The sequence below is a fragment of the Schistocerca piceifrons genome, chromosome 1 (assembly GCF_021461385.2).
Source record: "Schistocerca piceifrons isolate TAMUIC-IGC-003096 chromosome 1, iqSchPice1.1, whole genome shotgun sequence".
NCBI lineage: Eukaryota > Metazoa > Arthropoda > Insecta > Orthoptera > Acrididae > Schistocerca > Schistocerca piceifrons.
In genome coordinates, this window is record NC_060138.1 from 1,031,752,836 (window position 1) to 1,031,780,098 (window position 27,263).

At 40.7% G+C, this 27,263-nt stretch overlaps 1 protein-coding gene across 1 annotated transcript in view; it reads left to right on the forward strand.

Moving 5' to 3' along the window:
• The first annotated feature begins 10,760 nt into the window (after positions 1 to 10,760).
• LOC124724159 (moesin/ezrin/radixin homolog 1) overlaps positions 10,761 to 27,263 on the forward strand; it is a 76,231-nt gene continuing 59,728 nt past the window's right edge. Inside the window, 1 exon segment of the mRNA XM_047248447.1 lies at positions 10,761 to 10,865. Within this exon segment, the coding sequence (XP_047104403.1) occupies positions 10,845 to 10,865 (21 nt within the window). The 5' untranslated portion in view covers positions 10,761 to 10,844.

Below are 27,263 nucleotides of genomic sequence, written 5' to 3' on the forward strand. Positions count from 1 at the left end.
GATAATTAGAAGAATACTGCCAATAAAAATCTGGACATCAATTTGACAGTAAATGTATGGGTTATTGGGTAGTTTGTACCAGATTTAGGTAAATGAGCTGAAGACTAAAGCATACATAGTTATTTGTGATATCCATAACTTGTTAATATTGCTCTTTGTTCTCAAAAGTATTCAGTAAGTTATATCTTTTCTAATTGTATTGTAGTTGGTAGATATTTTCCAGCACTTTATTGGTGATTAGGTGAAAATTGTGAAAGTTGGGCACAAATGTATATGATAATGTATTTCCCAGTTGCATAAATATTAGGATTGTTAGGTAAATGCTAATCTGTTGTCACTTTCACAATTCTTTTTGTCGTTGCTGGAAAGTAAGTTGCTCCATGTGATGGTGCAGCCTCGTACAAAACTGTTAGATTGAAACTTCCTGACAGCTTAAAACTGTGTGGTCCTTTCTTCTAAGCGTACTAGTGTGGCATGTTGTGTAAGATAAATTCTGTGGGGAAATAAAGAAGCGTCCGATCTTACCCGTCGGCTTTGACCCATGACGTCACAAATATGGCGGAAACGACCATAAACGACAATTCCAATATGGCGGATATAAAAACATCGCATACGTATCATAAACACTGAAATACACAGGTTTCACAAAAAGCCTAATGACTCTAACGGGACAAGCGTGGGAAATTGGGGGTTTTTGGGTGGGGAGAAACTAAATATACACAAATGTAGCCACCGACCGCCATACAAAACCACGCAAAACGACGAAAAAAAATCAACATCACGAAACTGACCAAAAACCAAAAAACACATTCTTATCCAGAATCAGACACTTCCCTTGACCTACATAGATCTACAGTAACTCCCGATCCCATAAATTAGGATCGAACACTTCCCTTGACCTATATAGCTCAACAGAACCTCCCGATCACATCCCCCGATACAAAACTCAAAAAACACTTCCCTTAAACCTACATACATCTACAACAGCTCCCGATCCCATAAATTAGGATCGAACACTTCGCTTGACCTATATAGCTCAACAGAATCTCCCGATCCCATCCACCAATACAAAAATAAAAAAAAAACCACAAACCATAGCAAACAAACATTTCCCTTAAGCCTACATACATCTACAGCAGCTCACGATCCCATAAATTGGTATCGAACACTTCCCTTGACCTATATAGCTCACGGCAAAGAGAGCACTTTACAACTTCGGCAATTAATCCGAATAGCTGTAGAAACTTGATCAGGTCTAACGGTGTCTCGCCCATCATCGCCCTCAACCGAACACTATTCATGCGGTCTTTCATATCCATTCCTGAACAAAAAACCACAACCGAATACACTCAATAACAAACTCACCCGACGTACAGCAGTTACCATTACATTAACCATCACACAAAACCGTTAACTCGCTAATACTAATTCCGCTTCAAAACCACGAACACAGCACTCACCACTGAGCAACAGCAAACTGACCCCAACAAACCAAACAAACGTAAACCATGAACACACCACCAGAGGCATGACAAACACCCCCACGACATCTACAAACACGCCACAATCACAAACCAAACTCCGCGCCGTAATGACGTCACACACCACAACACGCTTAAGTCACAGGTCAAAGCCGACGAGTAAGATCGGAGGTTTCTGTTGACCCTTCTGTGGATTTTGGAAGGTAGGAGATGAGGTACTGGCAGACTTGAAGCTCTGAAGGTGGGTTGTGTGTGAATAGCCCGTGAAAGGCAAAGATCCCAGGTTTGAGACATGGTCCCACGTGGATCAGTGCACATGCCACTGCAGAATGAAAATTAATTCTAAATTCAGTTATAGTTCTTGTACCTATTTAGTTGTTAAATATTCAGCATTATTTGAAATGGAAAGCTATAATGTGCTGCAAACTGTGCAACAGCAAATGCTGATGAGATATCCTGGGCTTATTTCGTGAACGGGGTATGAAACAAGAAAAATCCAGTTACATAAATACCTAGGTAATAACTTCCAGTTGTAAAGTCATCCAGTCTCAAAGAAGTTTTATAGTTTTTAGTAGTACGGATGCTTCATGCAATTAATGTTAATGTAGTTGTGAGGCTTGGCATTTTCCTGTGATATTTAAAATGAAAAGTATAAACATTGTTGTTAATGTGGTTCAGCATGCTCCCGAAATATGGGTATAATCTCCATTAGATGGTACACTATACATTTAAAGCAAGTTGGAATTTAAGAGAAAGTGGTAATAATTTTATGAGGCTCAATGGCCTTGTGAAATTCCTTCAGTTAGAAGGCGCTTCAGTGATTTGTTTGCCCCTGACTTTTGCCTGTTGTCTAACTGGTGAAATGACACATACAGTAATCAGTGAAATGTGGTTACAAGGAAAGTTTTTGCTTTGGTGTCCCTAATTATGAAAAGAATAGTCACACATTTAGACAGACTAAAATGAAACAGTGTAGGGCATTATTGGCCAGGAGACCATGTCACAGGTTGAATGTCATGTGAAAGTCATTTTGACACCACTTCGGTGACTTGTGCATCAGTGACGACACACCTAGTCCGAATGCATAAAATGACTCAGCTAGGAATTGATCCCGGGCCCCATGTGTGGCAGTCAGCCTTACAGACTTGGAGTACTCAATAAATTAGTAATATATGGGATGGGAAGTGCCTACACAAGCCTTTGAACCAAAGTAGGCAAATACTGATGGCTAAACAGTGAATAAGACATACACAATATTTGAAACTCTCAGCTCATCTATAAGGAGAAATTTAGTCAGTAAGGTGTGAAAGTGGATTGTGCAGAGATATTTAAATCAGTACTTTATTTCATTATTTGCATCTTCTAGCTTATGATTTGGGCATCCAAGTTTTCCTAATTCCATTCAGGGCAAAATGTTTCATTGCTCTTTCCTTCTCGGTAGACAGTTCAGAGATTTCACTACCATACTTTTATGGACTTCACCATTATTGCTTTTGCAGTTGGTAGGCTGTGTGGATTGGTGTGGTTTCTGCAGAAGTTATATGAATAGAATGTCTTAAATTAGTGAAAAATGTAAAGCCATTGTGAAAGCGAGAAAGAATGGTTTTGCATAGCAGGCAATTTGAATGAAAAATTGATGCCAGCCTTGAATCCTTAGTTCAGTTATCTGATTGGTGACTACAGGTATTTATTTCAGGATTGGAGTAACCCCTGGGTCTGCAAAGATGTGGTGGGACAAGGAAATAAACAATGTGTGGGAAGGTTTAAAAACCTGATGAATTAGAAGGGAAAAGTAACCAAGAAGATAATTACAATGAACATTATATGACAGTGATAGACTTTCAAAGAAGACTGAAAATAGCTGCTTGCAGAAGGTGGTGCAGTTCTTTTTGTGTGAATGCCTGCTAAAATTTAGACCTTATTTGTAGCACAGTTGTGCTCAAAACAAGCTCAGAATATTTAGAAATTCTCTGGGCTCCTGTAGTACATGGGTGAACTGTTGTGGCTGTTAAGAAATTTTTTCACCACACACTCAAGCTCAAACAATAAAGCATGGGCCTCTATTGAATAACATGGCAACTGTGAACCCTTATTGAATTTTTGCTTGGTTATAAATTCGCATTGGTAGAACATAGTTTGCTGGTTTGGAATTCTGCTCTGTTCATAGCATTTGATGCCACATCATGTGAAGGCAGAACTTGTATGTTCAAATAAAAATCTAAATTAAGACTGGAGGCCTTTTACAGCCATTGTCAGTGTTGATCAAACTTTTTGGGACTTCTCCAAATGTGGACATGATTATGTTGGCCTTTCAGGTGTGGCCAAATCGGTCACAGAACGTTGAATCATATCTGAATGGATACACAAAACACCCAGAAACATTGGTGGTAAAAAGTTCATACTCCTGGTGTGAAGCCTATGCACAACATTTCTGATTATGTAGGAAAATAAAAATATGCTAAAACAGTAAAGGCAACATTAAAGTATGGGTGTGAGCATAATTTGCTTTTGTACATTTATATCCTTACTATAATTGGTAAGGTTACTACTTTAGTAGGCAGCAGTGGGCGAAGGTAAGCAAGTACTGTTGCTAGGACAAAGATTGTCAGCTTTGACATTACTTGGTAAGTATGGGAGTTATGAAAAACTCTTAACATTTCTAATAATGTTAGACCTAGGCAAAGATGTGGGGAGAAAAAAATTGAGTGTAGACCCTAATCACTATGATACCATGAAAATGACGGTGGTATCTACATAATTACTGTGCAAAGCACTGCATGGCAATTCAAACAGTTACAATGGTAAGAAAGGTGCCTTGAGATAATGTGGGAGATTACTGAATAGTGTAAGATTCATTTTAAGCCTTGAAACTAAACATTTGTAATCTAGCAGAGTAGCTGGTGGAGGTATTGCTTTTGACAAAATATTATTTTTATTGCTTGATCCAGCATTTTGTGGCTAGTTCAGGCTGTAATTAATAAGTTCGTTTGTAAAAGATCGGTCACCTGTTTCTGGCATAACTTCAGTACACTGTGCTCCATCCTTTGTTGTACCTCCCAAGATTTTTTTCTGGGTGGGATAAAACAAGATTATCCTTGAGATCTTTGATTAAAGTAATGGGTTGGAGATTCTTGTTACACCTGAATGATTGACATTAAATGCATCATGCAAAAGTTTGAACAGGGAAAGTTTCCAATTGTGTATACTGAAAGACTTTCCTTTATGATATTTAAACTTCAGTTTTTCATTGTGTGATCCAGCTGCACAGAGGAGGGTGAGTTTGATTTTTAAAAAGTGAGGCTTTTTGTAAGAGTGCAGTTTTATAGCATTTAGCCTTATGTGCATGGTGGCATCGCTTATTAAAACTGTTACAGGCCAGCCAGAGTAGTGAAGTTCAGTGGTAAAACAAGATGAAATAACATTTTGAATGTCCTTAACAGCTGTCACTTATTCTTTTAGCAGTTGCTAAGCCACAATTGATGCTGAGTTTCTTACAGAAAAATACTAGTCTTTCTGTGGGAATAAGGGCGCTGAGGTCTGTATTGTTATAACATCATTTCTCTAATATTGTCATACAAAATACAGGTTCTGTCAGGCCTGTCATGTTGCACATAGATCAGTCTGAAAAATGTAAATATTTTGCAATGAAGTGTGTTGGCTTAGAGACAGCAAATGAATTTGAAGTATATGGAAGTACTTCCCTAGGGTCTGCCTGTATTTTAAATGACACATTCATTTATGGTGGTGAATGCTGTTACATTGTTGCCAACCAGTCCAGATATGTGGATCTTTAATTGCTGAAGTAGGTTGGTTATTAGCATGTTCTGTGGATTGTAATTGTGGCTTCCTTGTTAGGAGATGGAGAGAGACAGTTTTACATTTACAGTACAGCTTGTCAGTGGTAAGTAATTATCCCTTCTTGTATTGTACTTAGGGATGTTACTATTTTCAAACTCTGTAGACAACAGTATAGGTGAAGGATAGATTGCTACACATTGTTAAAGATGACCCATTGAGTTACAGATTGAAAAGACTGTTGTACTTTGGCTCTTACACACACACACACACACACACACACACACACACACACACACACACACACACACACACACACACAAAACTTATTACACCCTTCTGCGCACCACTCATTTTTTCAGACTGTGATACCAAGATCCATTACTGAATGGGAACTTCTCAGATTTTGGAGAGGAAAATGTCAATATTACCCACAACACAAAAGTTAGAGCTTAGAAATTTCACATCTGCAAAAGTCATTCAGTTCGTTCTCAGTACATACATCCGATAATTTAGAATACTGACTCAAAGTATTTACTGAGAGATGACCGCTTTGGGTCCTAGAGAAATGTAGGAACACTTAAGGCAGTACTTGACCACATGTCTTACCTTGAAATCTCGGTGGAAAACGGCAGATATGAACATAATTTGTAGATAAAGAAAACTTTTGACACTGTTGACGGGACTACACTTATTGAAATTTTGAAGACAGGGTTTTAATATAGGGATTGAAAGGTTTTTTATAACCTGTACATAAATCTGACTACTGCTCAACAGTTGAACTTGAAACAGCAGCAGTGGTTGAAGTGAATGGGGCAGGGTTTTGCCTATCGCCAATTTTATTCAGTCTGTACATTCAGCCAACACTAAAGGAAACCATCTAGAAATTTGAACTGGGAGTTAAACTTGAGGGAAAAAGAGATAAAAATTTGTGGTTTACGAATGGCATTGAAATTGTCAGGCTGCAAAGGATTTGTAAGTGTAGTTGAATGGAATGGAAAGTCTTCAAAGACAAAAGCAACCAAAGGCAATGAAGTGTAGTGGAATTACATGGTCCAGTCACATAAATGTACCTGCCAGTGTTGGACATCAACATGCAATGTCCACTCAGACAACAGGTGACAGCACTATCAGTGGAGAATATATAAAGCATGTAAGGGGGGGGGGGGGCACAGTGAAGGCATTGTCATAATGTGGAAACATAAATTTATCTCGTGTCTGAAACATTGGTTTTCAGATGGAGACAGAAGCATTTCTATAATGGCTTAGTAAACTATTCACATGCGTAAAAGATTAAAGTATACTGTGCATGACAAAATGGTGCTGTGCAAAACAAGTGCTGAGGCAACTGTGATGCATCACAGGCCATAGACAAAAGGTGTGAAAGACAGTTTCAGAGGTGTATGAGCAAATAGACGTAACCCGATGGTGCAGGTGAATCCACGGGGCTACTAGTAATGGCTCTCCTCAATGACTACTCAGCAAACATTGCTGCATATGGGCCTTAACAGCAGTTGCCTGGTTCATGCACACATACTTACTATTGTTCATTGGTGACGAAGGCTGGAATTCGCACACTAATACTGCAACTGGATATCCACTGAGTGGCAACAGGTGGCCTTTTCAGATGAATCGTGTTTTATGCTCCAATGGACAGATGGCCATGGGTATGTATGGTGTGAAAAGTTTGAAAGCAAACACCCTGCAACGATCGTCAGAATGGTCCAGGCTGGAAGACGGAGCATTATGACCTGGGAAACATTTTCATGGCCGTCTCTGCGTGACATTCATTGTGGAAGGTGTGACAGATCAACACAAGTAGGCATCTATCCTTATGGGCCTTGTTCGCTCCTATATGCAGTTTATTTTTCCGTAGTATGATGGCATCTACCAGTGGGATAGTGCAGTATGCCACACTGCTCAGTGTCTGCTTGTAGTTAAAAAGCACTATGAGTAGTTTACTGTACTCCCTGGCTGACTGGGTTTAAATCCAGTCAGAATTCTGAATGCCATATCAGTTGGGTTATTTGTGCCATAAATCCTCAACTCAGAAACATGGTACAGTCGGCCATTGCTCAGCATGGTTCCAAAACTCTGTTGATACCTTCCAGAACACTATTAACGCTCTTCCTGCCCATCTTGCAGAGGGCTGTGCTTATTCAGGCTTTTGACATGTGTATCAGGTGATGTTCAGGGAATTGAATTAGGAAACAAGACACTGAGTGCAGCTATTTGGGCAGCACAGTAACTGATGGAGGATATACACTAACGTGACAAATCACAGGATATCCTGTTGGATCTCCTTTTGCCAGTTGTAAGAAACCGGCTCGACATGGTATGGGCTCAAGTCAAGCCATGCTACATCTAGTGTTGGCGGTGCAGGTTTTTTTCCATGAACTGACCTTTTGATTATGTCCCATAATTAGTTAATTGGATTCATGTCTGGCAATGTGAGTGGCTAAAACATTTGCTCGAATTGTGCAGGATGTTCTTCAAACCAGTCACGAGCAATTTTAGCTTGTTGTATGGTGGTTTGTCATCCATAAAAATTACATTGTTTGGGAACATGAAGTCCATGAATGGCTGTAAATGGTCTCAATGTAGCTGAACATAAGCAGAGGACCCAGTCCATTCCATGTAAACAAAGCCCCACACCATTATGGAGCAACCACCACCTTGCATAGTGCCTTATTGACAACATGGGTCCATGGCTTTGTGGGATCTGCACCACACTCAAACCCAAACCCTACCATCAGCTATCACTGACTGAAAACAGGACTTGCCTGACCAGGCCACAGTTTTCTGGTCTTTTAGTGTGCAACTGATAAAGGTCACAAGCTTAAGAGGGCACAGCAGGTGATGTCAAGCTGTTAGCAGCTGTCTGCTGCCATTGCCCATTAGTGCCAAATTTCGCTACACTGTCCTAATGGATATGTTTGGCATATGTCCCATATTGATTTATGTGGTTATTTTGTGCAGTGCAGTGTTAGCGTTGACTAATCTAAGCAAATGCTGCTACTCTTGGTCATTCAGTGAAGTGTCCATAATGAGAGGTAATGCCTGAAATTTGGAATTCTTGACACACTCATGACACTGGTCACGGAATGTTGAATTGTGTAACAAATTCTGAAATGGAATGTCCCCAGTGTCTAATTCCAACTACCATTCAGTGTTCAAAGTCTGTTACTTCCCGTTGTGCAGCCTTGATAGTCAGAAATGTTTTCACATGAATCACTTGAGTACAAATGACAGCTTCATCAATGCACTGCCCTTCCATACCTTGTTGACTAGATACTGCTGCATCTGTATATGTGCATATTGCTATCCCATGACTTTTGCCACCTTAGTGTAGAATGCATACTGGCTATGGCATTGGTGAAAGAAATTTTACATCTTTACACCTCTCTGTCTGTCTGTCTGTCTGTCTGTCTGTCTGTGTGTGTGTGTGTGTGTGTGTGTGTGTGTGTGTGTGTGTGTGTGTGTGTGTGTGTCGGACAAATTTCAAGTAAACCTGGTACACATACCACTTTGTCTGTAAAGAAATGCAGTGGGAGTAGAAGTATCTACCTGTAAAAGGGGTGTGGTGAAAAGGAGTGTCCACAGTGTGCAAATACCCGAACTTTATTTATCCAGTGTATGAGAATGAGTGTACGTAGGGACTTGCAAGTAATGTTACACACAATTTCAAACATTCACAACACTGGTCTTGCTGACAACTCCCACAAATTGATGGAAGAATTGAAGTTCATCACCTACATTTTCGCTATTCATGCAGTAAAACTGCTGCATAAATAGGTTTTGGTTACTTACGTACTACTGTATTCATGCCACACTTTGCAGACAGTATTCACATATATTACTGGATGTACCTGCTAAGTATCATTTTATGAAACACAGTTATGGCAGTGCAACATTATAAACATTGAGCTGCATAAAGATGAAACTGCAGGGCAAAATTTGCTAGAGATACAGGCGGGAAAACTGCACAGATAAACTTCTCCTAAACCCCTGGATAGCTCTCAGCCAAACTCGGTAGTAATTACTTAAGTCTGGAAGTAAATACTATGGAGCTAAGAACCAACAGTCTTTCTGAGGGGGTGGGATAATTAGGGTAGAGAACAGGAAGGAGGAGATGGAGAGAAGGTGAGGGGCAAATGAGATAATAAAATTGGAATAAATACCTGGGCAACACAGCTTGCCTAATATAAATTTAAGTGCTAGGAAGTCTTCTCTGAAGATATTTGTCTGGAGTAGTCTTCTGGGGAAGAGAATTGTGGAAGATATACAGTTCAGACAAGAATAGAATACTTTTTTGAAATGTTATAGAAGAATGCAAAAGATTAGATGGATAGAGCTAATAATTGACTTGGTGCTGCATTTAATCTCAGGGAAAAACAGATTTATGGTACAACTTGAATAAAACAGAGGATCACTTAGAAAACATGCAGAGGCATCAAGGAATAGTCCATATGATAATGGAAGAGTGGGAGGTAAAGATAGACCTTGACATCAGTGTAATCAGATTCAAATGGATGCAGGTTGCAGTAATTAATCAGGATAGACCAACTTGGAGAGTTGAATAAAAGTTCTTGAACTAAAGACCAAGATGACAACACTACGTAATATTGTCCTATTTTGGAGTTACCCTCATTATTTCTAATAGTACAATGTAAATGTATTTTCAAAAGTTGTCTAAGGAAATCTTCGGATTATAGGACAAGTAGAAGTTGGAAACAGAATACGGAAATCAAACTAGTTTGTGAGAGCTTGTGCTGAAAGTTTTTCCAGCAGGTAAATACTGAAATTCTGCAGCAGCAAAATGTTGAATGCAGTGTTCAAAGTTGTCGAATTTTGAATTTAAACTTCGTAACAAGGGCACTGCTGCTAAAGATTTTTCTGTAAGAAACGTTCATTAACACTTCAGTGTGGTTGAACATCTGTGAATACCAAGTGAAGCAGACGGTTTTTGATTTTTAGTCGGTGAATTGTAGAGTTAAAGAAAAACAGATCTCTTGTCAGTGACATATACGTGCCTGAAACATAAGTAAACAATTATGGAAAGACGTCCGGGACTTAGTACGTGAAAGAGGCAGAATACTTCACTCGTTCTTACTATGTATGAATCTCGGTATGTTACCTTCATTTACCATTCCTGTTGCGGTCTCGTTTCCTGTAACTACGAACATTTTGCAGTTTCAATTGTACGTACATTTGAAGTGCCTTTAAGTTATTTCTGGTATCGGATCAAGAATCCATTTCAGTTATAGGGTAAAAAATTGTCTCGTTGCTGCCAAGTGTACAGCATAGAACTCCCCCTCTCGCATTTTTTGGAGCGAGGGCTTCGAGGCAGGCGTAACAGGTGGTTGTCGCGCTTCAAAAACGATGAAGTCACGCCACAGCTGTGTCGCTATTGGCCAACGTCGCTGGGGCAGTTTTCTATTGGTGGAGCGGACGAAGCAAGGTCAGTCTCTTCCCGCGCCTGTGCACCCGGTTGATGTTCGGGTGGAGCTCTTGCTCAGTTCTGGCCGAGCTTGTCTTCTGTGTGCACGTCTGAGTTCTAGAAAAAACATGGTTGCCGGCGGTAAAGTGGTAAGCCATGTTTGCAGAAAGTTCATTCTCTCTCTCTCTCTCTCTCTCTCTCTCTCTCTCTCTCTCTCTCTCGTTTGTGTGTGTGTGTGTGTGTGTGTGTGTGTGTGTGTGTGTGTGTGTAGGGGAAAAGGGGGCGGGGCATCTCAAGTTTTTGCCGAACAATTAACAACGTCGTTGGTTTTCCTAGTTAAGACTTGAGTTGCGAAGAATACCTTAAATAGTACAAAATAATTTGTCTCCTACTTTCATTGTCATTAGGCATCTACTACCAGATAGCGCGAAGCCTTCTCCAGACTACTGTATGCGTTATGAACGCTCTTTAGCTGTGCGTAACCATGTTGCACACAGTACGTGGGAGTTCCACAGTAATCAATTTTCTGGGCTCGCATCCTATTTCCGCAGTAAAAATTTACTGACAGCCTTTTAATTTTCCAGGTCCGTTACCTGGACGAAGAATGTAGACTAAAGTTTTGTTATAAGCTTCCATTGTTAAATACGAAATGGAGATGTTGCCCACATCATCGTGCACCAATTATGTAATTGGTCAGACTTGGGGATACGTTGGTGTCAAATGCTGTAATTTTCTTTTCAGAACTTGTCATGTGTCGCTCTTCAATACCAGACATCGAAAACAGAGCTTTAAAATTTTGATTAACGGTAGGAAACACATCAGTTACTGTGTTCTGATTAGGACATAGTTCTTGAAAGGTTACTGTTTACTGGGGTTGTGGAAGTCTTACTGCCTAGAGCATTAATTCTGTTTAAACATACAGTTCTGCTTGCTGAGAAGTAAGTTATTCCGATAAACCTTTGCAGCGTTATTTTCAAAGTTTCTTGGGAGCTCATTTCAGGGAATGCATGGCACTTTAAATCTCGTAACGTCATAGGAAAAGAACAGAAACTTCCCGCTAGTTTCCTTGCTGTATACTTTTTCGAAAACATACTTTCCCAGACGAACGAGGTTGATATGTGTTAAAAATAGGGGCAGATCGCGTGTGGGGTGTGCCATTATAGTCATAAAACTAACGTTAACCGTCATTCATTGGTAAAGTCATGTGGTTGAGTAATACTTCAGGATTCAAAGCATTATTCATCTTACGTAAAACGTGGTCGAGGTCGTCGTATGAGGTAACGAGGTCTAGGTTCAGACGCGACACATGACGTCATTAGGAACGGCGAGCTACGAGAGGAGTACAAAGAAACTCGACGTGATCCGAAGAATTCCAGCTGTTGCCAGGTGATGGCTGGAGCCGCTTGTTGCGTTACCAGAAAATAAAATTTTAAGGGACGTTATTCAATTCGTGTCAAAATATTACTGTCGCAGTTGTTTCTTGTTTGAACCTAATCCTGATGTAGGTCATGATCACAATCTCGATTGGTGGGCTTCACTTTGCAAGTGGTTCTGTGAGACTTAATTTTTGTGGTGTTACTGCATAATTAAACTTACACGTTACTTAACTTAAGTGCACTACTTCAGCGCTATCGTTTTCGGCTTGGTGGCACTCTTTTAAATAGGGGCAAATAGCCTTGGAGTGGAGCACTGTTCTGGATATTGGTGGGAATTTGAACCTGGTGGTTGCAGTGCGCAGTGTTTCCAGTGACGTGAGACCCATTAACTGACGTGGACAGAATGAAGTACAATCCTCTACACTGGAAGGGAAACGGCAAATTTAATGCCAGTCATAAAAACAAGACCCTCACGGATCAGAAGTGTGCCAACTTATTCACTAGTTTCTCTTTAATTGCAACGTGACTGTTCCGAGAAGACTGGGATTTCGGAGTATAACAGAAGTGTACGTAGTATTATAACAGTAATCTGATTTTCGAAATACAGTGTATGCTGAAAGATCAGACGAGTAGATTGGATAACAGATGAGGTAGGACTGAATCAAACCAAGACGACACGAAATTTATGGAACAACTTCACTAAATGAAGGATTGGTTAAAAGATCACATGCTGAGGCAACACGGAATAGTCTGTTTGGTAACGAAAGTGTGGAACGTAAAAATTATAAAGATGCACCTAGACATGAATACTCAACGAGTTCAGATGGATGAAGAGAGCGTAATTATTCAAAGATGAAGATGCTTTACACAGAATATACCATCTTGGAGAGTTCAGTAAAACACTGTGGACTGAAAACCAAGACAACAAAATTGTAGACACTGTAAAGGAGCAAAGGCTTGACTGCAGTAAGTAGATTCAGACGGTTCCACATGCAGCCAGAATGTAAAGGAGAGATTCACAGCGATGGTCTAGACTTTCTGAAACAAAATATATGGTCATGTAGGTTAAGATCTCAGGTATCGCAGCCGGTCACACTGGTGGGCCCTCGTTTACGAGTAATTGAACAACAGTTTAGGAATTTTGCGTGCTGCATGGTGACGTTAAACAAGTCTGGTTCCTATAGTGTATATGATAATAGCGTCACATGCAGGACTTGTCGTTTCGAATCTCGTCAGGGCCAGCAAGATTTTTCATTTTAAATCTTTATCAAAATTACTTTCACCATTATTTTTATTGAGTTAATTGGTTTAAATGTAATTTCTATTCCTTTGTCACATTATTTTAATCGCCCTATGAACTTCATTTAAATTTTTTTACCGCTCTTTTTCCAGTCAGAATTTTTGTGACTATGAATGTAGCTATATTTATCTATTGTAATATTACATTATTTGAAAATTCCGATCTATCAATTGCAAGACAAAATAATCTGTAGACCTTTCATTACCAGATGTTCAATTTTTACATGGTAATTGTTGTACAAATATTTAAGACAACCGAAAAACCTATTGTACAATGGGCAAAATAACTCGGATGAAGATACAAATTAAAGAATGGTTTATAAGTAAAACGAAATTCGAGCAAAATGAGAAATACGTATAATGAACGCAATAACGTGGACGAAAGAACAGTGATAAAACAAAATTACTTCGTAATTAATATGCAAAATTAATTAAAAACGTATGAACAAAGATTTCAAGTAGAAACATAGCAAAAAAAGAAAGCGAATGAAGTTGGTATTACTATTAAAGTTGTGACATAGGAATGGAAATAAATTATTTCATTTCAATCAATTTTTTGAATAAAATGATCAGACTTAAAAATAAAATAGTTTACTGCACCTGATCACTCGAACGCATGACCTACATGTGAAGCAATTATCCTATCCATTACACCACGGAACCAGACTGTATAGCCCAACTTTTTAATGTTGTTGAGAATCACGCAAAATTCCGAATTTTTTCGTCAATTACTCGGAAACGAGGGCCACCAGGGTGAACGGGTGCAGTGTGCGATACGTGGTACCCTAACCTACATAATCATAGACGGTTTCAAGTCGACCCTACCACCGCAGACCTCTCCTTAGTAAGACTGTAGTAGGGGGAGTAGTAGTAGTAATAGTATGGAATATTCCATCAAATTTACATGATTAAGAACTCTTTGCAGTCTCTAGAAGGGTACAGTTGGTTTAGTATGTGTAATATCCAGCTGTATTTAAAGCAAGTTTCCTTATTGCTTCCAAGTATTGGACTGCGCCGAAAAGCTGCGACCAGTTAATATTAACATAAACGACTGCAAAGGGAGAAAGTCGTTTCGTTAACTGTTTCTTCAGGAACTGTATTGTTACTAACATTCTGTCTTCTGCGGTGCTAGTTTGTCCCCCACAGCCTTGGCTGAGCGAAACACAAAGGAAAAAATGAAGGTATCCTGCGAAGATGAGAATTCTTGGAAGGGCATTTCGCATGTTCTTCTCCACGTTGTCAAGTGAAGGCCGACGGCTAGAAGGCATCCATCTGTGCCGCATTCGGATGAGTTAAACAGCCACTTAATATGCTAGTCTTAACAAAACGTTTGTACTTCTCGTCACAGGTGAAAATGTTAGTGCCGATTGTCGTGCATTGAAACAGCTGCCAAATCAGTTCCGTACGATATACAGATGTCTCTTATCTGCAGCAGTTCGGACTAGCCGTCTGTCATAAATTCGGATGTTGTTGTCAGCAAAAGGGCAAACGAAGCTACCAGTCACGTCATAAAATGCCTTTGAGCTGGAGTTAATTCATGGACCAAAGCTGGAGCCGCCTTACTGTTTGTCCGTGCGTCGTATGACTGCTTCCGCCTGACGTCCTTAAGCAGCTTGCGTAAGAACATAGCTTCGACGGTGTGGATAATTCCCCAGTGTCGAAAGAGATCCTCAACGTCCTTAGTCAGGCTGCTTTGACTCTGAACCGAGTAAACTCTCTAGTTTTGCCGTGCGGCGAAAGCAGTTTTCGAAAGCGGTCGTTTTAACCACCGTCTTCCTAACTAATAATAATGCCACTGAGCTAATTCTAATAAAAAAGGTATGAAGATGGTGCTCAGGGATCACTGAGAAAAGGCAGTGCTAGAAAAAACTTCAGCGATTAATTGTGCGCCTCCGGGTGTCTTCATATGATTCTGTTCTGTACTGGGTTCAAGGACTCCAGCAAGAATAAGGTATTTATACTTTTTGTGAAAGCCAAAACCGCTTGATTTTAAGACCTTTATTGCAATTACTAGTTACGTTGACAATTTGAGACCAGTGTAAATACGAGGGTTGGAACGTCAATAGTGGCAACTATTTACATCTCGTACGAAATAGATCCTCCCCCCATGAACCATGGACCTTGCCGTTGGTGGGGAGGCTTGCGTGCCTCAACGATACAGATAGCCGTACCGTAGGTGCAACCACAACGGAGGGGTATCTGTTGAGAGGCCAGACAAACGTGTGGTTCCTGAAGAGGGGCAGCAGCCTTTTCAGTAGTTGCAGGGGCAACAGTCTGGATGATTGACTGATCTGGCCTTGTAACATTAACCAAAACAGCCTTGCTGTTGTGGTACTGCGAACGGCTGAAAGCAAAGGGGAAACTACAGCCGTAATTTTTCCCGAGGGCATGCAGCTTTACTGTATGGTTAAATGATGATGGCATCCCCTTGGGTAAAATATTCCGGAGGTAAAATAGTCCCCCATTCGGATCTCCGGGCGGGGACTACTCAAGAGGACGTCGTTATCAGGAGAAATAAAACTGGCATTCTACGGATCGGAGCGTGGAATGTCAGATCCTTTAATCGGGCAGGTAGATCAGAAAATTTAAAAAGGGAAATGGATAGTTTAAAGTTAGATATAGTGGGAATTAGTGAAGTTCAGTGGCAGGAGGAACAAGACTTCTGGTCAGGTGAATACAGGTTTATAAATACAAAATCAAATAGGGGTAATGCAGGAGTAGGTTTAATAATGAATAAAAAAATAGGAGTGAGGGTAAACTACTACCAACAGCATAGTGAACGTATTATAGTGGCCAAAACACGAAGCCCATGCCTACTACAGTAGTACAAGTTTATATGCCAACTAGCTCTGCAGATGACGAAGAAATTGAAGAAATGTATGATGAAATAAAAGAAATTATTCAGATTGTGAAGGGAGACGAAAATTTAATAGTCATGGGTGACTGGAATTCGAGTGTAGGAAAAGGGAGAGAAGGAAACATAGTAGGTGAATATGGATTGGGGGACAGAAATGAAAGAGGAAACCGCCTTGTAGAATTTTGCACAGAGCACAACATAATCATAACTAACACTTGGTTTAAGAATCATGAAAGAAGGTTGTATACATGGAAGAACCCTGGAGATACTAAAAGGTATCAGATAGATTATATAATGGTAAGACAGATTTAGGAACCAGGTTTTAAATTGTAAGACATTTCCAGGGGCAGATGTGGACTCTGACCACAATCTATTGGTTATGACCTGTAGATTAAAACTGAAGAGACTGCAAAAAGGTGGGAGTTTAAGGAGATGGGACCTGGATAAACTAAAAGAACCAGAGGTTGTACAGAGATTCAGGGAGAGCATAAGGGAGCAATTGACAGGAATGGGGGAAATAAATACAGTCGAAGAAGAATGGGTAGCTTTGAGGGATGAAGTAGTGAAGGCAGCAGAGGATCAAGTAGGTAAAAAGACGAAGGTTAGTAGAAACCATTGGGTAACAGAAGAAATATTGAATTTAATTGATGAAAGGAGAAAATATAAAAATGCAGTAAATGAAGCAGGCAAAAAGGAACACAAACGTCTCAAAATATGATCGACAGGAAGTGCAAAATGGCTAAGCAGGCGTGGCTGGAGGACAAATGTAAGGATGTAGAGGCTTATCTCACTAGGGGTAAGATAGATAAAGCCTACAGGAAAATTAAAAAGATTTTTGGAGAAAAGAGAGCCACTTGTATGAATATCAAGAGCTCAGATGGAAACCCAGTTGTAAGCAAAGAGGGGAAAGCAGAAAGGTGGGAGTATATAGAGGGTCTACACAAGGGTGATGTACTTGAGGACAATATTATGGCAATGGAAGAGGATGTAGATGAAGATGAAATGGGAGATACGATACTGCGTGAAGAGTTTGACAGAGCACTGAAAAACCTGAGTCGAAACAAGGCCCTGGGAGTAGACAACATTCCATTAGAACTATTGACGGCCTTGGGAGAGCCAGTACTGATAAAACTCTACCATCTGGTGAGCAAGATGTACGAGACAGGCGAAATACCCTCAGACTTCAAGAAGAATATAAAAATTCCAATCCCAAAGAAAGCAGGTGTTGACAGATGTGAATATTGCCGAACTATCAGTTTAATAAGTCACAGCTGCAAAATACTAACGCGAATTATTTACAGACGAATGGAAAAACTAGTAGAAGCCGACCATGGGGAAGATCAGTTTGGATTCCGTAGAAATATTGGAACACGTGAGGCAATACTGACATTACGACTTATCTTAGAAGAAAGATTAAGGAAAGGTAAACCTACGTTTCTAGCATTTGTAGACTTAGATGATGCTTTTTACAATGTTGACTGGAATACTCTTTCAAATTCTAAAGGTGGCAGGGGTAAAATACAGGGAGCGAAAGGCTATTTACAACTTGTACAGAAACCAGATGGCAGTTATGAGTCGAGGGGCATGAAAGGGAAGCAGTGGTTGGGAAGGGAGTGAAACAGCGTTGTAGCGTCTCCCCGATGTTATTCAATCTGTATATTGAGCAAGCAGTAAAGGAAACAAAAGAAAAATTTGGAGTAGGTATTAAAATCCATGGAGAAGAAATAAAAACTTTGAGGTTCGCCGATGATATTGTAATTCTGTCAGAAACAGCAAAGGACTTGGAAGAGAAGTTGAACGGAATGGACAGTGTCTTGAAAGGAGGATATAAGATGAACATCAACAAAAGCAAAACGAGGATAATGTAATGTAGTCGAATTAAGTCGGGTGATGCTGAGGGAATTAGATTAGCAAATGGCACTTAAAGTAGTAAAGGAGTTTTGCTATTTGGGGAGCAAAATAACTGATTACGGTCGAAGTAGAGAGGATATAAAATGTAGGCTGGCAATGGCAGGGAAAGCGTTTGTGAAGAAGAGAAATTTAACATAGAGTATAGATTTACGTGTCAGGAAGTCATTTCTGAAAGTATTTGTATGGAGTGTAGCCATGTATGTAAGTGTAACGTGGACTATAAATAGTTTGGACAAGAAGAGAGCAGAAGCTTTCGGAATGTGGCGCTACAGAAGAATGTTGAAGATAAGGTGGGTAGATCACGTAACTAATGAGGTATTGAATAGGATTGGGGAGAAGAGAAGTTAGTGGCACAACTTGACCAGAAGAAGGGATCGGTTGGTAGTACATGTTCTGAGGCATCAAGGAATCACCAATTTAGTACTGGAGGGCATTGTGGAGGGTAAAAATCGTAGAGGGAGACCAAGAGATGAATACACTAAACAGATTCAGAGGGATGTAGGTTGCAGTAGGTACTGGGAGATGGAGCTTGCACAGGATAGATTAGCATGGAGAGCTGCATCAAACCAGTCTCAGGACTGAAGACCACAACACACGAAATAGATACGTGTTTCTAAATTTTACTGATATTCCGAGTAGTCAACAGAATTGTGTATATCCCGTTGCCTGCGATGTGGAAGTCGTAGGATACTCTTAGTAGTGCCAGTTGCGTAGACAGTTCGAGCGGCGCGGTCTATTGCCCGACGAATTTGCAGCAGGTCTGAAGCGAATGCCGTGAAGTGTTTCCTTCCGTTTAGAAATAGTTGAACACATGAGGGCTTACGTCAGGGGATTGCAGTAGGTGGTATAGCACTTAGCAGCCCCGTCAGTCCAACAAACCAGTAACAGCTTGCACTGTACGTGCTTGATCATTGTCCTGAAAAATGGTCAGGTCCTGCACAAAGTGTCATCACTTCTGTTTCTACGCTGTTCATTTTTGGAACACAACCTATGACCAGCTTAGAGACAGAAGTGAAGGTATTTTCTGCAGGACCTGACCGTCATGCTAAAGCACGTATTGTGCAAGCTGTTACTGATGTGTTGGACTGATGGGGCTGCTAAGTGCTGAACCACCTACTGCACTCCCCTGACGTAAACCCTCGTGACTTCAACTCGATTTCTAAACTGAAGTAAATACTTCACCGTATTCGCTTCAGAACCACTATAAATTCGTCGGGCAATAGACCGCGCCGCTCGAACTGTCTACGCAACTGGCACTGCTAAGAGTATCCTAAGACTTCTACATCGTTGGCAACGGGCTATACACAATTCTGGTGACTACGTTGAAGGTCAGTAGAATTTTGAAACGTGTATCTATTTTGCACGAGCTGTAAATAAATAGTTGCCACTATTAAAGTTTCAACCTTCGTACATTACACTCCATACTTCATTCTCAATGTCGACACAGGTATGTGAACATTAACGCAAAGCGTTACGCCAAGCTGAAGATAACAGCACGATTTTGTCGAAACTAGTAATTGGAATAAGTCTTAAAATCAAGCGGTTTTGGCTTTCGCAAAATACAGATCGCCCCAACAAAATGCGGAAGTTAATACTAGGCCTATATAAGGCTGAAGTACTGTTGGTGTCGCACCGCCATAGCAGGTGTTATTCGGTGAAACGCGTTCTCTCAGCGTTTTCCAGTTCTGGTGAATGAGATGGCTGACGAGATCTTAATAAACTTAGTGCCGGATCCCGAGCTTTGGTCAGATTGAAACGTCCTACCTTTATTTGGGTTTGCGATGTCATAATTTCGATGTACCCTTCACTGCCGCAGAATTTTGGCGTTTTAACTTCGAAACTATCCCGGTATTTCATTCGATGAGTATAGTCAAGGCAATATTTGGCGACAGCTAGTTATCTTGGTCGTAAGTATCCCTCAAGCTAGGCATGCCACATTGGCACGGAATAGAGGCACTGAGTGAGGCAAGTGGGAATAGATTGTCACGATTCGCTGGTGACATGCAATACGCAGTCACCCGGAAGTGAGCCGACATCGAGTCGGGTGTTTGAGAACGAGTAACTGTCTGCTGAAAGTTAACGATATACATGCAAGATATGTGCGCAACAGATTGACATCATGGATGACTGAAGGCTAAATGTGAACAAGACTGTTGAGAAAGTGGATAAATGTTCCTACCTAGGAAGTATAATGAGGAAGGAAAATGTAATAATGACGTAATCGCAATAATTGTGAGAAGCAGGTGGTTTTTAAAGATACATTTGCTAACGTCCAGAACAGGAGATATTTCAAATCTTTAAAAAGTGATGTTAAAAGACTAGGTAAAAGTCTTTGATGAAGTAAGAAATGGGGGCTTCCTTCGAGAAACAATTACTAACAAAGAACTTCATGAAATAGGGAAAATAGTTTGGAGTCGTTGCTGAAAAGTAGTTGAAGGGTTGGGGGAAGAAAAGAATTGCAGCAGCAGGGCTAGATAAATGTATGACGCAGATATTCGATGATTTGGAGTAAAACTGTTACGTTGAAAATGAGACATCGAGCGATATGAATAGAAAACGACATTAGACCAAACTTGAGGTTGATGAGCGAAGCGACCATCTGGCAGTTGCGGCAACATGTAACGTACGAGTCTGTCCACGATGTATCAAGCGTTAGCAGCTTAAGGTTTGGACTGTGGTGTGAGTTACTCGTATCACGCAAGTGGTGTACTGAAGCGTAGGCCTTCAGGAATTTATTAGTCATAAATCTTTGAAGCCTTTATCTCCTGGCAGTGTTCAGTTACGTCACAGATTAGTCCTCAACACGCTATATCTAAGAGATGAGGAATGCCGACGAACCTGTGAACACTGTTATAGGAATGCTGAAAGTGTATTGCAGAATCGAATTTCAAAATTCCATTCTACCTAGTTGCATCTTCAAAAGATGTCGCACTTTCAGTGCCTTGAAACCTTGCTACTGCGACGAAGTTTATGAACGTACACAGTTTAAACAGTATACCTATTATCCCCTGAAAGTTCAGATTAACTATCTACCATAGCTTTGCAGTATCACGGATGGCTGTAGTATAGCCCGGGAACACAGCCGATATGCTGGAAATAAGACGCGAAAGCTATTAAATTAGAGCGAGGTAAGAACAGATCGCAAGGCCTTTGGTCCTGAATCATGTAGGGTAGGGTATGTTAAGATAATTTGGAAGCATTTTCAAGCAAACATGGTTTTATTAAAGCAAAATAACAATGTTGCAGCCATTTTTATTAACTACATACGAGTCACATTGTGTAAATATAACTCTTCTTATTGCTACTGTTCATAGTTGTACATAACCTTGAAGCATAAATGCCGGCCTCGGTGGTCTCGCGGTTCTAGGCGCGCAGTCCGGAACCGTGCGACTGCTACGATCGTAGGTTCGAATCCTGCCTCGGGCATGGATGTGTGTGATGTCCTTAGGTTAGTTAGGTTTAAGTAGTTCTAAGTTCTAGGGGACTGATGACCACAGCTGTTAAGTCCCATAGTGCTCAGAGCCATTTTTTAAGCATAAATCGGAAGGTAATTTTGAAACAGGTAAGGCTATTTTGCAGTAGTGGTCAGTTCATTCACCGCACTGCATCAGTCATCTTAAGAACGTTAACAAGTCAACAACGTAAACAGCTTCCTTAGGTTGTTTTTGGCAGCTGTTGTGGTAAGGAATAAAGCAAGAACAACATTGTCCTTAGTGAACCTGCTTTTTTCCCCTCTCATCAGTTCTGTGTGAAGTACTGTGTTCCAATGATATTTGCTATAAATATCTTGCAGAAAGGTGTGGAACTGACGTAAGAGCAACGTTGACAGTAGTCCAAATGAGTAAAATGAGGTAAGTCAGTGTCATGACGCTATGCGTTGACTTCCTAAGATCCCTGTCGTCACATTTCACAAAAAAATTATGTATGAGTATAGATATCTCACAGTACCTATTGTGTACAAGTAAAATGTACATTGCTTGCTTATTCCACACCTAAAATGGATTCACAACTATAAAGGAAACATCCACCGTGAAATGTGCCACACGACAGTTAGAAACACGTTTCGTCGGCGCGTACTTGCGACTTCGGGGGAGCGCAGCTGTAGTGTTAGTCGAGAATACATTATCATCCCATCTGTTGGCAAAATCATGAAACACTACATTAAATGGGAACATCGCAGCTAATTTATAACAAAATGCTGCAAAATATTACAATACATGCCCCCCCCCCCCCCATGGACCTGGCTGTTGGTGGGAAGGCTTGCGTGCGTCAGCGATACAGATAGCCGTACCGTAGGTGCAATCACGACGGAGGGGTATCTGTTGAGAGGCCAGACATACGCATGGTTCCTGAAGAAGAGCAGCAGCCTTTTCAGTAGTTGCAGGGGCAACAGTCTGGGTAATTGATGATCTGGCCTTGTAACATCAGCCAAAACGGCCTAGCTGTGCTGGTATTGCGAACGGATGAAAACAACGGGAAACTACAGCCGTAATTTTTCCCGAGGGCATGCAGCTCTACTGTGTGGTTTAATGATGGGTAAAATATTCCGGAGGTAAAAAAGTTCTCCATTCGGATCTCCGGGCGGTGTTGCTAAGAACGACGCTGTAATCAGGAGAAACAAAACTGGCGTTCTACGGATCGAGCGTGGAATATCAGATCCCTTAATCAGACATGTAGGCCAGAAAATTTAAGAAGGGAAAGTTACAGTGGGAATTACTGAAGTTGGGTGGCAGAAGGAACAGGACCTCTGGTCAGGTGAATACAAGATTATAAATGCAAAATCAGATAGGGGTAATGCAGGAGTAGGATTAATCATGCATAAAAAATAGGAACGCAGATAATCTACTACGAACAGCATAGTGAAAGAATTATTGTAGCCAAGATAGACGCAAAGGCCACACCTACCACAGTGGTAAAAGTTTATATGCCAACTAGCTCTGCAAAAGAAAAGATTGAAGAAATGTATGATGCTACAAAAGAAATTATTCAGATAGTTAAGGGAGACGAAAGTTTTTCATGGGGATTGGAACTCCATAGTAGGAAATGGGGGATGGACTGTGAAGCAAAAGAATGAAGGAGGGAGCTGCCTGCTAGAATTTTGCACAGAGCATAATTTAATTATAGCTAACACTTCATTCAAGAATTATGAAAGGAAGGTTGTGTACGTGGAAGAGACCTGGTCACCGGAAGGATTCAGGTTGATTATATAATGGTAACACAGATTTAAAAACCGGGTTTTTAATTGTAAGACATAACCAGGGGCAAATGTGGACTCTGACCACAATTTATTGGTTTATGAATTGTAGATTGAAACTGACAAAACTGCAAAAATCAAAGAATTTAAGGAGATGGTATTTGGATAAAGCAAAAGAACCAGAGGTTGTAGAGTTTCAGAAGGAGCATTAGGGAATGAGTGACAACAGGGGAAACGAACACAGTAGAAGAAGAATGAGTAGCTTTGATGTCATAGTGAAGGCAGCAGATGGTAAAGTAGGTAAAAAGACTGGGTCCAATAGACCTCTTTTGTAGACACAAGATACATTGAATATAAAAATGCAGTAAATGAATCATGCAAAAGGGAATACAAACGTCTCAAATGAGACAGTAAGTGCAAAATGGCTAAGCAGGAATGGCTAGAGGACAAATGTAAGGATTTAGAAGCATATAACACTAGGGGGTAAGGTAGATGCCACCTACAAGAAAATTAGAGATCTTTGAAGAAACCAGCCTTATGAATGTCAAGAGCGCAGATGGAAAACCAGTCCTAAGCAAAGAAGGGATGGCAGAAAGGTGTAAGGAGTACATAGAGGGTCTATACAAGGGAGATGTACTCGAGGGCAGTATTATGAACATGGAAGAGGACGTAGATGCAGATGAAGTGGGAGATGTGATAATGCGTGAAGAATTTGACAGCACTGAAGGATCTAAGTCGAAACAAGGCTCCAAGAATATACAACATTCTGTTAGAACTGACAGCCTTGGGAGAGCCAGCAGTGACAAAACTCCTCTATCTGCTGAGCAAGATGTGAAGTGAAATACCCTAAGGCTTCAAGAATAAGATAGTAATGCCAGTTTCAAAGAAAGCATGTGCTGACAGATGTGAAAATTACTGAAGTATCAGTTTAATATATCACGCTTGCAAAATACTAATACGAATTCTTTACAGAAGAATGGAAAAACTGGTAGAAGCCGATCCTGGAAAAGATCAGTTTGGATTCTGGAGAAATGTAGGAACACTCGAGGCAATACTGATCCTAAGACTTCTCATACAAGGTAGGTTATGGAAAGGTAAACCTATATTTATAGACTTACAGAAAGCTTTTGACAGTGTTGACTGGAATACTTTCAAATTCTAGTTGCGGCAGGGGTAAAATACAGGGAGCGAAAGGCTACTTACAATTTGTAGATAAACCAGATGGCAGTTACAAGAACTGAGGGGCACGAAAGGGAAGCAGTTGTTGAGAAGGGAGTGAGATAGGGTTGTAGCCTATCCTCGAAGTTATTCAGTCTGTATATTGAGCAAGCATTAAAAAAAATAGAGAAATTTGGAGTAGGAATTAGTCCAGGGAGAAGAAATAAAAACTTTAAGGTTTTCCGATGCAACTGTAATTCCGTCAAGAGAATTTGAACGGACTGGACAGTGTCTTGAAAGGGGGCTATAAGATAACATCAAGAAAAGCGAAACGAGGATATTGGAATGTGGTCGAATTAAATCAGGTGATGCCGAGGGAATTAGATTAGGAAAGGACACTAAAAGTAGTAGGTGAGTTTCGCTATTTGGGCAGCAAAATAACTGATAATGGTCGAAGTGGAAAGAATATAAAATGTAGACTGTCGATGGCAAGAAAAGCATTTCTGAAGAAGAGAAATTTAATATAGAGTATAGATCGACCAAACAGCGAGGTCATTGGTCCCATCAGATGAGTGAAGGAAATCGGCCCTGCCATTTCAAAGGAACCATCGCGACACTTGCCTGAAGCGACTTAAGGAAATCACGGAAAATCTAAATCAGGATGACCGGATGCCGGTTTGAACTGTCGTCCTCCCGAATGCGAGTCCAGTGCGCTAACCACTGCTCCACATCACTCGGTGATTAGATGGGTAGATCACGTAACTAAGGTGGTACTGAATAGAATTGGGGAGAAGAGGAATTTGTGGCACAACTTAACTAGGAGGGATCGGTTGGTAGGACACATTCTAAGACATCAAGGGATCACCAATGTACTAATGGAGTGAAGCGTGGAGTGTGAAATTTGGAGAATGAGACAAATGAATACAGTAAGCAGATTCAGAAGGATGTAGATTGTACTCGGCGATGAAGCTTGCACAGGATGGTGTAGCATTGAGAGCTGCATCAAACCAGTTTTTGGACTGAAGACACTGAACTCTTAAAGGATGTCATAGAGAATTGTAAGTCCGTAAATGTAAACAACGTAAAAGTCTGAAGACTAAAAACATGGATGTTAACTACAAACATGATCAGTTTGTATAATGTTCTTGATTTCCACTCCGAAACGTGAAGAGCTGATATTAATGCGATGTCCATTGCTGAACCAATTGCTATTCGAACAGTGCAAATCATGGTGCACCTAAGTATCCCAGGATCATGGAGACAGATCACCAAATGTCGTCGCACAGTAGTAAAATTTAGTTCTGCAAGTTACTATCTCGCCACCCCCCCCACCCCAACAAGTTATTGGCACATGGTAATAAAGACGGTTACAGAGACTGGGAATTGAGATATTCTCGAAATGTCTTCATTACTTCCTAGTTTCATTTATTCTTCCACAATAGGTGGAACGTTAGTCTGGTTAGAATCTCTTGATTTTATCTTGATCTTTTCGCGAGATATACTTTGGAGGAAGTAATACATTTGTTGACTCTTCAAGGAACGTACGCTCACTGAAGTTCAACAATAAACACAACCGTGATGCAGAAGGCCTCTCTTCCAGCTCCTTCCACTGGTGTTTCTGGATCTGTGACGCTTTGGTGCTTAATATTAACCTGCAACGAAACGCGCCGCCCGTCGTTGAACCTTCTCCATTTTCTCTATCAGTCTTGGCTGGTTTGGATCCCAGACTGAGAAGCAATATTAAAGCATTGGACGAACGAGTATTCTGTAGGCTGTCCCCTTAGTTGTTGGATTACATTTCCTGAGGATTCTTCGAATGAATCTCTGGCATATGCCTTACTTGCGATTAATTTTATGTGGTCGTTCCATTTGAAGTTGACCCGTGTACACACACTCGCACAACCACGGGTCTTTCTATGTATTAGCAGTACGTTACACTTTTGTTGAGGGTCAACCGGCGCTCCTTGCACTAAGCGTCGATCTTCTGCAGTACTTATTGCAGTTCGCTACAATTGCCTAGCGTGGGGACTTCAGTGTGTATAACACCACCGCCCGCAAAAGCCTCATGGAACTTCAGAGGTTATCTACTAGGTTATACATTTTTTGAAAAGTGATGGTCCTGTAACACAGAAGTTACTTTTACACCTGAAGACTTCTTTTTGTTTAGAATGACACGCTTTGTTCTGTTTGCTAGAAACTGTTCAATCCAGTCTGACAATTTGTCAGACATTTCGTACGCCTGTATTTTGTTAATTAGGCGGCAGTGCGGAACTGCATCTAATACGTCCTGGAAGTGAAGGAACTCTGGGTCTACCTGGGCACTTATATTTACTGCTTTCTGGGTCTCGTGCGCGAACAGAATGAGTTAGGTTTAACAAGATCGTTGTTTTCGGAACCTATGTTGGTTCCTACAGAAATTTTCGGTCAACATCTCCCAGAATTTTAAAACTGACCTACGTCAGGGATATAGGCCTATAGTTATGTGGTCTGTTAGACGACCCTTCTTGAAAACGAGAAATACCTATGCTTTTTATTTTATTTTTTTTCGAATCGTCAGGTACACGTCGCTCCTCCAAAGACATAAGATACACTGCGGCTAGAAAAGGGACAAGTTCTTCAGCATAGTCTATGTAGAATCATATTGATATCCCGTGAGGTCCCATTGGTCTCCCCTCCGTGGAGCGATTTCAGTTGCTTTTCCACCTTTTGATCACTTTCCGATGTCAGCCCTTTTGTCATTTGTGCAACGATT